Below are 13,180 nucleotides of genomic sequence, written 5' to 3' on the forward strand. Positions count from 1 at the left end.
CCAGTTAGAAACTCTGTTTTAAAGGCAGGGGGAAATAAAAATGTTCTACTCCCATCTTCCTCTTGAAAATCATCACAAAACAACTGGATAACCAAGAAATAAAAGCTAAAAGCTCAATTTTTTATTAATTAGTGGATATCTGTAATTCTGAACACAATTAATGAAAATGGAAAATATACAGAAGGATGATGCTACGGGTTCCATTGTGTCCCACCAAAAAAGATATTTTGACGTCCTCATTCCCAGAAGAATGTGACCTTCTTTGGAAACTGGAATTTTCCAGAGGTAATCAAATTAAAATGAGGTCATTCATTGGTTTCAACTTAAAATTAGCACCTAAAAGTAGGGTCAACCTGTCTTTTGAAGCTTTGAAACCAGGCATTGACTTGTCTCTAGCTGTGAAAGTTTTAGATGGTGTCTTCTTTCAATTTAAAGCTGTTTCATCTACATTGAAAATCTGTGATTTATTGTAGCCACCTTCATCAATTATTTTAGCTGATCTTCTGGATAACTTGCTGAAGTTATCAGCATTCACTGCTTCACCTTGCACTTTTATGTTGTAGGGATGGCTTCTTTCCTTAAGCTTCATGAATGAACTTCTGCTAGGCTTAAGCTTTTCTTCTGCAGCTTCCTTACCTCTTTCAGCCTTGATAGAATTGAAGCAATTAAGATCTTCTTCTGGATTAGATTTGGGTTTAAGGGAATGTTGTGGCTGCTTTGATCTTTTACCCAGACCACTAAAACTTTCTCTCTACCAGCAATAAAAGGCTGTTTCACTTTCTTATAATTTGTGGGTTCACTGGAGTAGCACTTTTAATTTTCTTCAAGAACTTTTTTTGCATTCACAACTTGGCTAATTGCTTGGTGTAAGAGGCCTCGCTTTTGGCCTATGTCAGCTTTTAACATGGCTTCCTCACTAAGTTTAAACTCATGGAGGTAGCGAGTAAAACAATACTGGAAGGATGTGTGTTGAGATGAGGTAGGGGGAGCGGGGGAGATGAAGAAAAGCTGGTAAATGGGTACAAATATAGAGTTAGAAGAAATAAGTTCTAATGTTTGATAGCAGAGTAGGGTGACTATAGTTAAAAACAATGTATTGTATATTTCAAATAGCTAGACGAGAGGACTTGATGATCCCAACATATAGAAATAATAAATGTTTGGGGTGACAAGTACCCTAAATACCTTGACTTGATTCTATACACATTCTATACATGTAACAACACATCACATGTACCCCACACAAATGTACAAATGTTATGTATCAATAAAAAATTTTTACAAAGATTTTAAAAATAAATAAATAAATAAAATGAGACCATTAGGGGGATGCTAATGTCTTTATAGAAAGGGGAAATTTGGACACAGAGATAGACATGCACAGAAGGAATACAGAAGACAATGCTGTTTTTTTGTTTTTCTTGAGACAGAGTCTCGCTCTGTTGCCCAGGTGGAGTGCAGTGGTGTGATCTCGGCTCACTGCAACTTCTGCCTCACAGGTTCAAGAGATTCTCGTGCCTCAGCCTCCCGAGTGGCTGGGATTACAGGCGTGCACCTTCCATCACGCCCAGCTAATGTTTGTATTTCCAGTAAAGACAGGGTTTCACCATGTTGGCTAGGCTGGTCTTGAACTCCTGACCTCAAGTGATCTGCCCGCCTTGGCCTCCCAAAGTGCTGAGATGACAGGCATGAGCCACTGTGCCCGGCCAGAAGACGACAATGCTTGACACACAGGAAGACAGCCATGTGGTGAAGTGATGCGCTATAAGCCAGGGAACGTCATGGATTGCTGTCGACACCAGAAGCTAGGAAGGATTCTCCAGAGCGTCAGAGAGCATGGCCCTGCTGACACCTAGACCCCAAACTTATAATCCACAGAATTATGAGACTAGACATTTTTGTTGTTTTAAGTCACTCTGCTCTGATATTTTGTTACAGCAGCCACAGGAAACTAATACAACTGGAAAATGACAGAGTTAGAAGAAGGTCATATCTACGCCCTTATAGAGTGGAATCCTTTGAAAACCAAGTAAATTCACTGTATGGAACCCTAGAGAAGCTTAAAAACCGGAGGGAACAGGCAGCAAAGTAATCAAGGGTTAAAGTTGGGCTACAAACAAGATGACTGGAAGATGATATAAAAATGAATAGGAACCCTCATACATTGATGGAGAGATTGTAAAACAGTACAGTCTCTTTGGAAAACAGTTTAGCAATTCCTCAAAAAGTCAAACACAGAGTTACCATATGACCTAGCAATTCCACTAGTAAGTATAAACCCAAGAGAAACAAAAATATATCATACAAAAACTTGTACACCCACGTTCACAGCAGCACTGCTGACAATAGCCAAAAAGTAGAAACAACCCAAATGACCATCAAGTGATAAGTGGATAAACAAGACGTGGCACCCTCACACAAAGGATTATTATTCAGTCATAGAAAAGAATGGAGTGCTGTTACAGGCTACAACATGGATGAATTTGAAAATATTGTGCTAGTGAAGGAAGCCAGACAGAAAAGACCAAATGTTATACAATTCCTTTTATATTTAATGTCCAAAATAGGCAAATCTATAAAGACAAAAAGTAGACTACTGGTTGCCAAGGACTTGTAGGGGGAAGGGAAACAGTATCCAATGAATGCTACTGAGTATAGCGTTTCTTTTAGGAGGAATGAAAATATTTAAAATTAGATGGTGGGGCCAGGCATGGTGACTCACACCTATAATCCCAGTGTTCTGGAAGGCTGAGTTAGGAGAATCACTTGAGGCCAGGATTTCAAGAACACCCTGGGCAACATAGCCTCTTGAAAGAGATCCCCATCTCTACAAAAATCACATTAAAAAATCAGCTGGGCATGGTGGCGTGCACCTATAGTCCTAACTACTTAGGAGGCTGAGGTGGGAGGATGGCTGGAGTACCGAAGTTTGAGGCTGAAGTGAGCTGACTGCACCACCGCACTCCAGCCTGGGCAACAGAGACCCTGCATCCATCTATGCATCAATCTATCTATATATCCATGTATCTAGCTATCTAAATAAATAGATACAAAAATCTGCACAATTTTATTTCTTTCCCTGTCTTCATGTTGTTTTAAATTTCGTGAGCTGACAGAGTTGCTATGGAAGATTAAATATGGATGCAAATTCTTTGTTATTCTTCCCATTTGGAGGTGGAGGAGGGCAATCCCCACAACCCTTGAATCTGGGCTGACCTTAGCGACGCTTTGGCCAATAGAAGAGGCATAAATGATACTTTGGGACCTGTACAGCTAGGGCATAAAAAGCCTTCCAACTTTCAACTGGGTATCCTTGTTTTTGTTTTTTGACACAGTGTCTCACTCTGTCATGGGCTAGGGTGCAGTAGCACGATCATAGCTCACTGCAGCCTCAAACTCCTTGGCTCGAGGGATGCTCTGGCCTCAGCCTCCTGAATGGCTAGGATCACAAGCATGCGCCACCACATTCGGCTACTTTATCTTTATTTTTTTAGAGAACAGGTCTCACCATGTTGCTCAGACTGGTCTCGAACTCCTGGCCTCAGCTGATCTTCCTATCTTGGCCTCACAAAGTGCTGGGATTATAGGCATGAGCCTCCGTGCCTGGCTTCAGTCAGGTATCTTTGCATGCTTGCTGCTCTAGAGGCCTGCAGCCATGCATGATGAACAACTCTCCAAGACCACCACGGTATGAAGAAACCCAAGCTAGAAACATGGAGAGGCCACACAGAGCTCCAGCCACCGCAGCCTAGGTGAAACATGCGAATGAAGAAGGCTTCATGTCTCCAGCCATACAGCCACCACTGAGTGCAACCGTGAGAGGAACCTTGGGTAAGAAGCACCCAACTGTGCTTGCCAATCCCTAGAACCCTGAGAAATAACTAACAATGAACTGTTCTTTTAATCTACTGTGCTTACAGTAATAAGTATTTGGAAAGTTTTCATAACTTCCAGGGTTGTCAGTTCTCTGAATCAAATTGGAACAATCTGAAATCTTCCTCTGAATTAAAATAAATTGAATCTCTTTATATAAAGTTATTACTCTTTTATATTTTACAAACTTAAAACAATAATAAAAAGAGTTTATATTTATTGTCTACTATGTTCCAAGTGCTCTACATGGATTAGCTTACGTAAGTCTTAAAAGAGCTCTATAAGGCAGGAATTATTATTAGCCCCCATGTACCAGTATGAAAGCAGATTAACTCTCATATGCCCAACATCCTAATAAGTGGCACTCTTAACCACTAACATTTGCAAAAGCCAATGAAATCAACATTAAAGTTATAAATGAAACAAACACTGGCAGGATTTTTCGAGGGACATTCTATATGTATAACACATTGGGAAAGATAAACACATCTCAAAATGTGTTGAAAGCATTGAAATCATCCATCACACTTCAGAAAAACAAAGCATTCTTCACCTTATCTAAATGACATGACAAAGTGTAGATATTTAATACTCTAGGTCAATATTACTATTATTTGCCCCTGACTAAAACAATGTCAAAAACAGCAGCTGGCCAAATACAGCTTTCACTTACCAATTTCCTGCCGAGTACTGCACACTCCAGCTCCATACTCCTCTAGGACTTTGGCGGCTGCTTCTTGACATGATCCAGTATTCCGTGCAAATCCAAGATAGTTGTAGGAACCCATGTTTATAACACCTTTTATTATATTCCCTGTATACCTGTGCATCAATAGCATAAAACAATGAAACTCATGAGCAAAAAAGTACTTACATGTAATAGCAAATGCACTGGTGACACAAAAGGAAGCAGAGAGAACAAAGTCTATATTAAAAAAATCTCAAACACACTACCAATTATGGAAATGGAAGTTAAAATAATCAATTTTCATTTATTAATAGTGATAAAGATTTTAAAACTAATGATATCCAGTGTTGGCCAGGACAGTCACCTTATCTTACAGGACACTGCACATAAGAATATCAGGTTTGTTTTTTGGAGGGCAGTTTGGCAGTACTTATCCATTAAAAGATATACATACTCTGACTCAGTAACTCCCGCACATGAGAATATATACACATGAGGATCCTTTGAGAGCCACTGCACAATTTGCCACATCTGTTCCTCAGATACAGAGACCAGTGACATTTCATACAATGGAAGCTGAGGCAGCCTGGGCCCCTAACTAAGGACAAAATGGTTCAAGGGCCCCACCAACCTAGGATGAACATGAAGTATCGATAAGGATAAACTGTTACTGTTTTAATTCCCTGAGATTTTGAGATTATTAACACAGCCCAACCTGTCACACCATGGCACATGTATACTGTAAAATACAATGTAGTCACTACAAATAATAAACTTGCTGTGAATATACACATGAGAAGGGGTGTCACTAATATTTGACCAAGCTAAGAAGGCAAGCTGTAGGCCGGGCACGGTGGCTCACGCCTGTAATCCCAGCACTTTGGGAGGCCGCGGTGGGTGGATCACAAGGTCAGGAGATTGAGACCATCCTGACTAACACAGTGAAACCCCGTCTCTACTAAAAAACACAAAAAATTAGCCGGGTGTGGTGGCAGGAGCCTGTAGTCCCAGCTACTCGGGAGGCTGAGGCAGGAGAATGGCGTGAACCCAGGAGGCAGAGCTTGCAGTGAGCCAAGATGGTGCCACTGCACTCCAGCCTGGGTGACAGAGCAAGACTCTGACACTTTGGGAGGCCAAGGTGGGCAGATCACTTGAGGCCAGGAGTTCGAGACCAGCCTGGCCAACATGGTGAAACCTCATCTCTACTAAAAATACAAAAAGTAGCTGAGCATGGTGGTGCATCTCTGTAGTCCCAGCTACCAGAGAGGCTAAGGTGGGAGAATCACTTGAACTTGGGAGGTGGAGGTTGCAGTGGGCTAAGATTGTGACACTGCACTCCAGCCTGGGCAACAAAGCGAGACTCTGACTCAAATAAATAAATAAGTAAACAAACAAACAAATACAATGTTAAAAATACAAAAAGTTTTCCAAACTATTCAATCCATTTAAGTAAAAACACTCTATATATCATCCTTAAATCATTTGAGAAATCAAAATATCCAGAAATAAATTTGGATACTTGATTCTGATAAGTGGCATAATGGAAAGGATAGCTTTTCTTTTTTTTTTTTTTTTAAAGTCAAGACCAAAAATAAAACAGACTAAACTTTTGTATACTGTTTCTTATCAATAGGAGTTATTTTTAAAAATAAAGAAGCCAGGCTGGGCGCGGTGGCTCATGCCTGTAATCCCAGCACTTTGGGAGGCTGAGGGGGACAGATCACTTGAGGTCAGGCATTCGAGACCAGCCTGGCCAACATGGTGAAACCCCACCTCTACTAAAACAAATACAAAAATTAGCTAGGTGTGGCGGAGCATGCCTGTAGTCCCAGCTACTCGGGAGGCTGAGGCATGAGAATTGCTTGAACCTGGGAGGCGGAGGTTGCAGTGAGCTGAGATCACGCCACTGCACTCCAGCCTGGGCGACAGAGCAAAACTCCATCTCAAAAAAAAAATAAATAAGTAAGCCAAATTTTGTTCTGAACTATAATCCAACACAGTATCAAATGTAATAGAAAGATATATCTTAAAAAGCTCAACAATGAAGAATATGTAAGGAAACCAATCACATTGTATCCTCAGCTGCTACTCCTATTTTGAGAGAATACTCAATTTATAATAACATATTTTCTCAAATGAATAAACCCTTTTGTAATTGTTGTCAAGAAATAATTTCCCAACCAAGACTCACTTGAAGGACCAGTTATAATCATGAGACTGTCTCTCCATGATGTCCACCCTGGCTCCAGGCACACTACAGATTGGTCGATTCCAGTTGTCTCTTATCCTCATGTACAGATTCCTTGTATAAAAGTTTTCAAAATCTTGATACAATGACACAAAGTCCTGCCAAGAAATGGTGACATACCATAAATTTAACTGAGTTACTTTACTAAAAAATTTTTTAACAGATGACATGATCTTTTATTTATGTAAATTTATGGGGTATAAGGGCAATTTCATTACGTGCAAGATTGTGTAATGGACAAGTCAGGGATTTTACGGTATCAGTCATTCAAATAACACACATGGTACCCATTAAGTAATTTCTCATCATCCACCCTCACTCCCTCACCCTTCCAAGTCTCCACTGTCTATCATTCCACTGAGTTACTTTAAAAACAAACTTTACAACTTCCATTTTCATACTGTAAGAGCACCTGAGAATGAGAGGCCACTTACATTTAATTAACTGCTAAATCAGGACAGGCTTGGTGGCTCACGTCTGTAATCCCAGGACTTTAGAAAGCCAATGCAGGAGGATTGCTTGAGCTCAGGAGTTCGGGACAAGCCTGGGCAACATAGCGAGACTCTGTCTCAACAAAAACATTTTAAAAATTAGCCAGGTGCAGTGCACCTGTAGTCCCAGCTACTCGGGAGGCTGAGGCAGGGAGATCCCTTGTGCCCAGTAGATTGGGGCTGCAGTGAGCTATGATGGCACCACTGTACTCCAAGCTGGATAACAGCAAAAACAACAACAACAAAAACCCTGATGTATCAGGAAAACATCTGGAAAGGCATCAATTCTCTATGATTATTTTAACACAACTCTTATCAGATAAAAGTCACTTAACTTTAATAGTTGACATATATTACATGGTTTCAAATAACTGACTTCATGAATGTAGAGCACAAGAATGTAAATTAACAAAGTAGTCCTCATAAAAATAAAATGTAGTCATACAATTCTGTCATTAAATGGTTTCCCTCCCTAATAATCTCAAAAAGACGGCTCTTCCCTCCCCACAAGCCTCCTCCCACATTAATAGATTAGGGGAAATGCCATAAAAACCACATAATTCCAATTTCAACCAAGAAAAACAATTCCAAAATTAAGATTCCATCCTTTGCATATTTTTCAAGGATCAAAATGAAACAAATCCAAAGAGAAAATAATAAACAAGAAACACTATAAAATAGGATATAGGGGCCGGGTGTGGTAGCTCACACCTGTAATCCCAGCACTTTGGGAGGCCGAGGTGGGTGGGTGGGCAGATCACTTGAAGTCTCAGGAGTTCAAGACCAGCCTGACCAACATGGCGAAACCCATCTCCACTAAAAATACAAAAATTAGCTGGGCATGGTGGCGGGTGCCTGTAATTCCAGCTACTCGGGAGGCTTGAGGCAGCAGAATCGCTTGAACCCGGGAGGCAGAGGTTGCAGTGGGCCGTGGTCACTGCACTCCAGCCTGGGCAACAGAATGAGACTCCATCTCAAAAAAAAAAAAATGGTTATAGGAAGCCACCCACCTTAGGTTGTTTTCCCTTTAGAGAGGAATTTTTTAAAAAAGAAAAAAAAAAAAAAAAAAAAAGAGGCCAGGTACAATGGTTCATGCCTGTAACCCCAACACTTCGGGAAGCTAAGGTGGAAGGATCGCTTGTGGCCAGGAATCTGAAGTGACAGTAAGCTATGACTACACCACTGCACTCCAGTCTGTGCAACAGAGCGAGAACCTGTCTCAAAAAGAAAAGAAGGCAGGACACAGTGGTTCATGCCTGTAGTCCCAACACTTGGGAGGCTAAGGCGGGAAGATCACTTGAGCCCAGGAGTTCAAGACCAGCCTGGGCAACATAGTGGGACTCTGTCTCTACAAATAAATTTTTAAAAAGAAAGAAAAGAAAATACATTCCCAAAATGAATTCCTATGCTCAGGAACTTAACCCTTCCTCTGAGAGATTAAGTTGTACTAAAACTTAAGTCTGTAAAAAATCAAGTCACAGCGGAGCAGACTGGTGTGGTATGACCACTACTCAGAACACATGTGACCAGACCATATGAGATCTACTTAAACTCTTGAATGTAAAGGGTAAACCAAACAACAAGAAAACGAAACTACAGTTTTTACTGTATCAGCCAACTACTGAGTTTATAACCATCAGATCTAGGCTTGGTGCCAATATAAATTAAGCTGTTAACTAAATCAGTCAAAAACATTGAAAAAGCTTAAGCCTTATTCTGTAAAAGATTTTCATTGCTAAAGAAGGCTGCATACAACTCTAAAATTAACAACTTTCTATGACACCGGACTCTCAAGTGCCTATTGAATGAGCCTCCCAGTAGATAAATCTTATAAATAAGGCTGAGCAAAGTCAGAAGCTACTCTAAGAATTTGCAGTACCTGATACCATCTCTCTTTTTTTTTTTTTTTTGAGGCAGAGTTTCACTCTTGTTGCCCAGGCTGGAGTGTAATGGCGTGATCTCGCCTCACTGCAACCTCTGCCTCCCAGGTTCAAGCGACTCTCCTGCCTCAGCCTCCCAAGTAGCTGGGATTACAGGAGTCTGCCACCATGCCCAGCTAATTTTTTGTATTTTTATTAAAGACGGGGTTTCACTATGTTGGCCAGGCTGCTCTCAAACTCCTGACCTCAGGCGATCCACCCACCTCGGCCTCCCAAAGTGCTGGGATTAAAGGTGTGAGCCACCACGCCCAGCCACCATTTCTTTTACAACTGGTTCTAATAGTTAATTTTCCTCAGGACAGAAAATATTCATAAACAACATGTCTATCACAATTGGAAATTTTTCATTTAAATGGCATGTCCATTTTGATAGCCTTCCAACAAGTATACTGGTTGAATGAAAATGGGAATAGAGATATCCAATTCTAATTAAAACTTATTTGGCTGTTATTATCCATGCATTTATTTCCCAAAGGAAAAGACAAAAAGTAGTCTTCCTTTCATTCATGTCAAAAAGGGTAACAGTACTAACCCTTCTAACGAAGGAAATGACAGTACTGATTATCTCATTTCTTTTTTTTAATTAAAAAAAAAAAATTTTGGCCGGGCACGGTGGCTCACGCCTGTAATCCCAGCACTTTGGGAGGCCAAGGCGGGCGGATCACGAGGTCAGGAGATCGAGACCATCCTGGCTAACACGGTGAAACCCCGTCTCTACTAAAAATACAAAAAATTAGCCGGGCCTGGTGGCAGGCGCCTGTAGTCCCAGCTACGCGGGAGGCTGAGGCAGGAGAATGGCGTGAACCCGGGAGGCGGAGCTTGCAGTGAGCTGAGATTGTGCCACTGCACTCCACCACACCTGGCTAAGTTTTGTATTTTTTAGCAGAGACAGTGTTTCACCATGTTGGTCAGGCTGGTCTTGAACTCCTGACCTCAAAGGATCTGCCTGCCTCAGCCTCCCAAAGTGCTGAGATTACAGGCGTGAGCCACGGCGCCGGGCCGATCTCATTTCTTTATAACCTTTCTAAACACTGCACATTAACGTTCAAAGTATTAACTCCAATATTAAGAAAATATTTCCTTACAGACAAATTTTTATTAGCAACAAAAGCAATATTTTTTGTTTTACTATATAAAACAGAAAAATCTTAGAGTCTGCTCCAAATACCAGAGGGATTATCAAACCCCAAGATAGAAAAAAGACTGCAGGCCAGAATGAAGTAGAGCTTCACCCCTCAGCCTTGGGCTAAACAAAGAAAACCAGAGGCACAGCTGTCTGGGATTAGGAAGGAAGCAATGGGTTCCAATTTCCTGAACAAAGAATTGTGCCTGCCATGGTCAGGCATTTCCATCTCTCCTTAACAAATGATTAAGTCACAGTAGCATAGGGTAAAGGAGGAGAAGCTGTCACAACCAGGGATGTTAGGGACCAAAAGCGGGTGGCATAGAATGGTAGGAGAGAGGGACTTATGGCCGAAATCTCAGCTCCCCTTTACTCCTTAGCTAAGTTCCAGGGTAGTAGCTCTGATCTCAGTCAGTAGGTTCAGCAGAAAGATTTGATAGGCATGGCTGGGCGCAGTGGCTCACACCGTAATCCCAGCACTTTGGGAGGCCAAGGCGGGTGGATCGCTTGAGCCCAGGAGTTTGAGACCAGCCTGGGCAATGTGGTGAAACTCTGTCACTACAAAAAATACAAAAATTAGCCAGGTGTGGTGGCATGTGCCTGTAGTCCCAGCAACGTGGGAGGCTGAGGTGGACAGATCACTTGAGCTCAGAAGGTTGGGGCTGTAGTGAGCCAAGATTGGACCACTGAACTTTAGCCTGAGCAACAGAGTGAAAAGCTGTCTCAAAAAATAAATTAATTAATAAATTAATAAATAATAATAATAATAATAATTTTTAAAAAGATGAGAAAGGCAGCAAACCAAACTCCCTGCAGCTTAGCCATGAAAAAAAGGAGGGGAGGGGTCACTACTTGCAGTTCCAGTTCTAGGCAATGGGAGTGTATTTCCAAAAATATCAGGTTAACTTTAAACATTCTAAGACCACAGTTAAACTAGGGGGGTAATCTTTTCATTCATTCATTCAAATATATCTTAGTGAGTACTCGATACATACTGGATTGTATGCCAGACTTTCAGGATACATTAAAGAACAAGACAGTTCTCTCCGCAAAGAGTGATAGCCCCACTATTCCGACCCTCATTCCCCCATCTCCACCACTCTCTTCCTCCTCCTCAGTTTGGTCACTGTGAAGTGACTTTAGTTAAGGCTTATGTAATACTCATCATCATTGACCTAATACTCAGTTATTGGACATTTACTGAGCAGTACCTTCCAGGCACTAAACTGGGCACTGGGAATAAAAATGAGTAAGAACAACCTCTAAACTCCCTAAGAACTCTTAGTGTAGTGGAGAAACACACAAATAAATACAATATAATAAGTACTATAAAAGGGTGTTTGTCCAGAGAAGGAGCGAATACCTAACTGATAAGGGAGTGACAATGATAAAGTCAAGTCCAAGCAGCCTTAAGGATATACTCATAAACATTCTTCCTGAAGATCCTCACAAATCCCATATCCTAGCATATGTAAGTAGAGGGAAAACAATACCTACTCGCGACTAAATGCTGGATCACTGGGCTTGAAATACTCCTCACTTAAGAGCCTTCTCAACTCAAGAGAACAACTCAAACTCTTGGATTTGCTGCTTAGAGATCAATGAAGACCTTATCAAAAGTAGTCTAGGGACATCTCAATAAGAAGCCAATAAATATCCTTTACTGGTTAAGCCTATTTAAGGTAAGCCTTCTAGAAAATATCCTATATTGTTTAATATAATATACAAAAGTACCACCTATTCTAGCACCTATACAGGCATTAAGAACACAGGGGGCAAAGCTGGATGCTATCACTTTCTGAAGTCCACTTTCTAACAACTGTCCCTTTGTTAAGCATCATTCTGGTCCAACACAGATAGTCAAATATGTTTACATGATGATGATAAAGATGATGAATAATCACAACAGCAGCAAGAGTGCCCATCTACTGAGTATTTATGACATACCAGGCACTTGCCAAGTGCTTTACATGCACACATATTTATACACTTATATATGTAAGTATGTAAATATACATACTCTGCACATTCTTAAGGAAGATATCATTTCTTACACTTTCAGAAAGGCTAAATGGCTTTCCCACTTAGGAAAGCAGCCAGAGGCAGAGCCAGGAACTGATGATCCAGGCCTTCTAACTTTACTCTGTGCTCCTAACCCCAATGCCACACTGCCTCTTATTTGGTGATGCTACTAAATCAATCTGAAATACTTTGATAGCGTTCAAAGCACTTCAAGACCACTGTGCTATTGTCCTTCCCATTCTTTTCCTATGTTCTGCATATGACCAACACACACATAACAAACCCCCTACAAGACACACAGACACACACACACACACTTAGGAGCTGGAAGGCTAAAAACTGTATTTCCTGGACACCCTTGTGATCGGGTTGCGGATGTGATGTAGGGTCTGCCAGTGAGAAGCACACACAACAGCTGGACGGCAGGGGCCACGCTTTGCACCAGCGTAGGAGGCAAGCCCCTGCAGACCTCAGTGCTGGGTCGGCACCAGCGCGATTCTATGTGCCACTGCCTATTCACCAGCCTCTGGCAGTGCGACAGTTGTGATGCCAGCACTCAGAGTACTCACGGCAGGAGCAGTTTCCTAGTTTGGGGTAGCTGCCCAGTTAGGGGAGGGAGGCCCTAACCTCACTGCTCTCACCCCTCCACAAAGCCATAAATGCCTAATTCTCTGTTGGCTTGAATGACCTACAGTGATTTTGGTAACTCTACCAAAAATGTGATGATTTCAACAACGTGGTCATTGTAATTATTGTTGAGAAATAGATGTTTAATAACTTATTAGATGTATTTTA

At 41.4% G+C, this 13,180-nt stretch overlaps 1 protein-coding gene across 1 annotated transcript in view; it reads right to left on the reverse strand.

Moving 5' to 3' along the window:
- Nucleotides 1-13,180, reverse strand: part of SPTLC2 (serine palmitoyltransferase long chain base subunit 2) — a 111,343-nt gene that overhangs the window by 66,099 nt on the left and 32,064 nt on the right. Inside the window, exons 3-4 of the mRNA XM_003808880.5 lie at nucleotides 6,753-6,907; nucleotides 4,547-4,695 (exon numbers count right to left, since the gene is read on the reverse strand). Coding sequence (XP_003808928.3) covers nucleotides 4,547-4,695; nucleotides 6,753-6,907 — 304 coding nt within the window. The remainder of the gene's footprint in view (nucleotides 1-4,546; nucleotides 4,696-6,752; nucleotides 6,908-13,180) is intronic.

Source organism: Pan paniscus, chromosome 15 (genome assembly GCF_029289425.2).
Source record: "Pan paniscus chromosome 15, NHGRI_mPanPan1-v2.0_pri, whole genome shotgun sequence".
Lineage (NCBI taxonomy): Eukaryota > Metazoa > Chordata > Mammalia > Primates > Hominidae > Pan > Pan paniscus.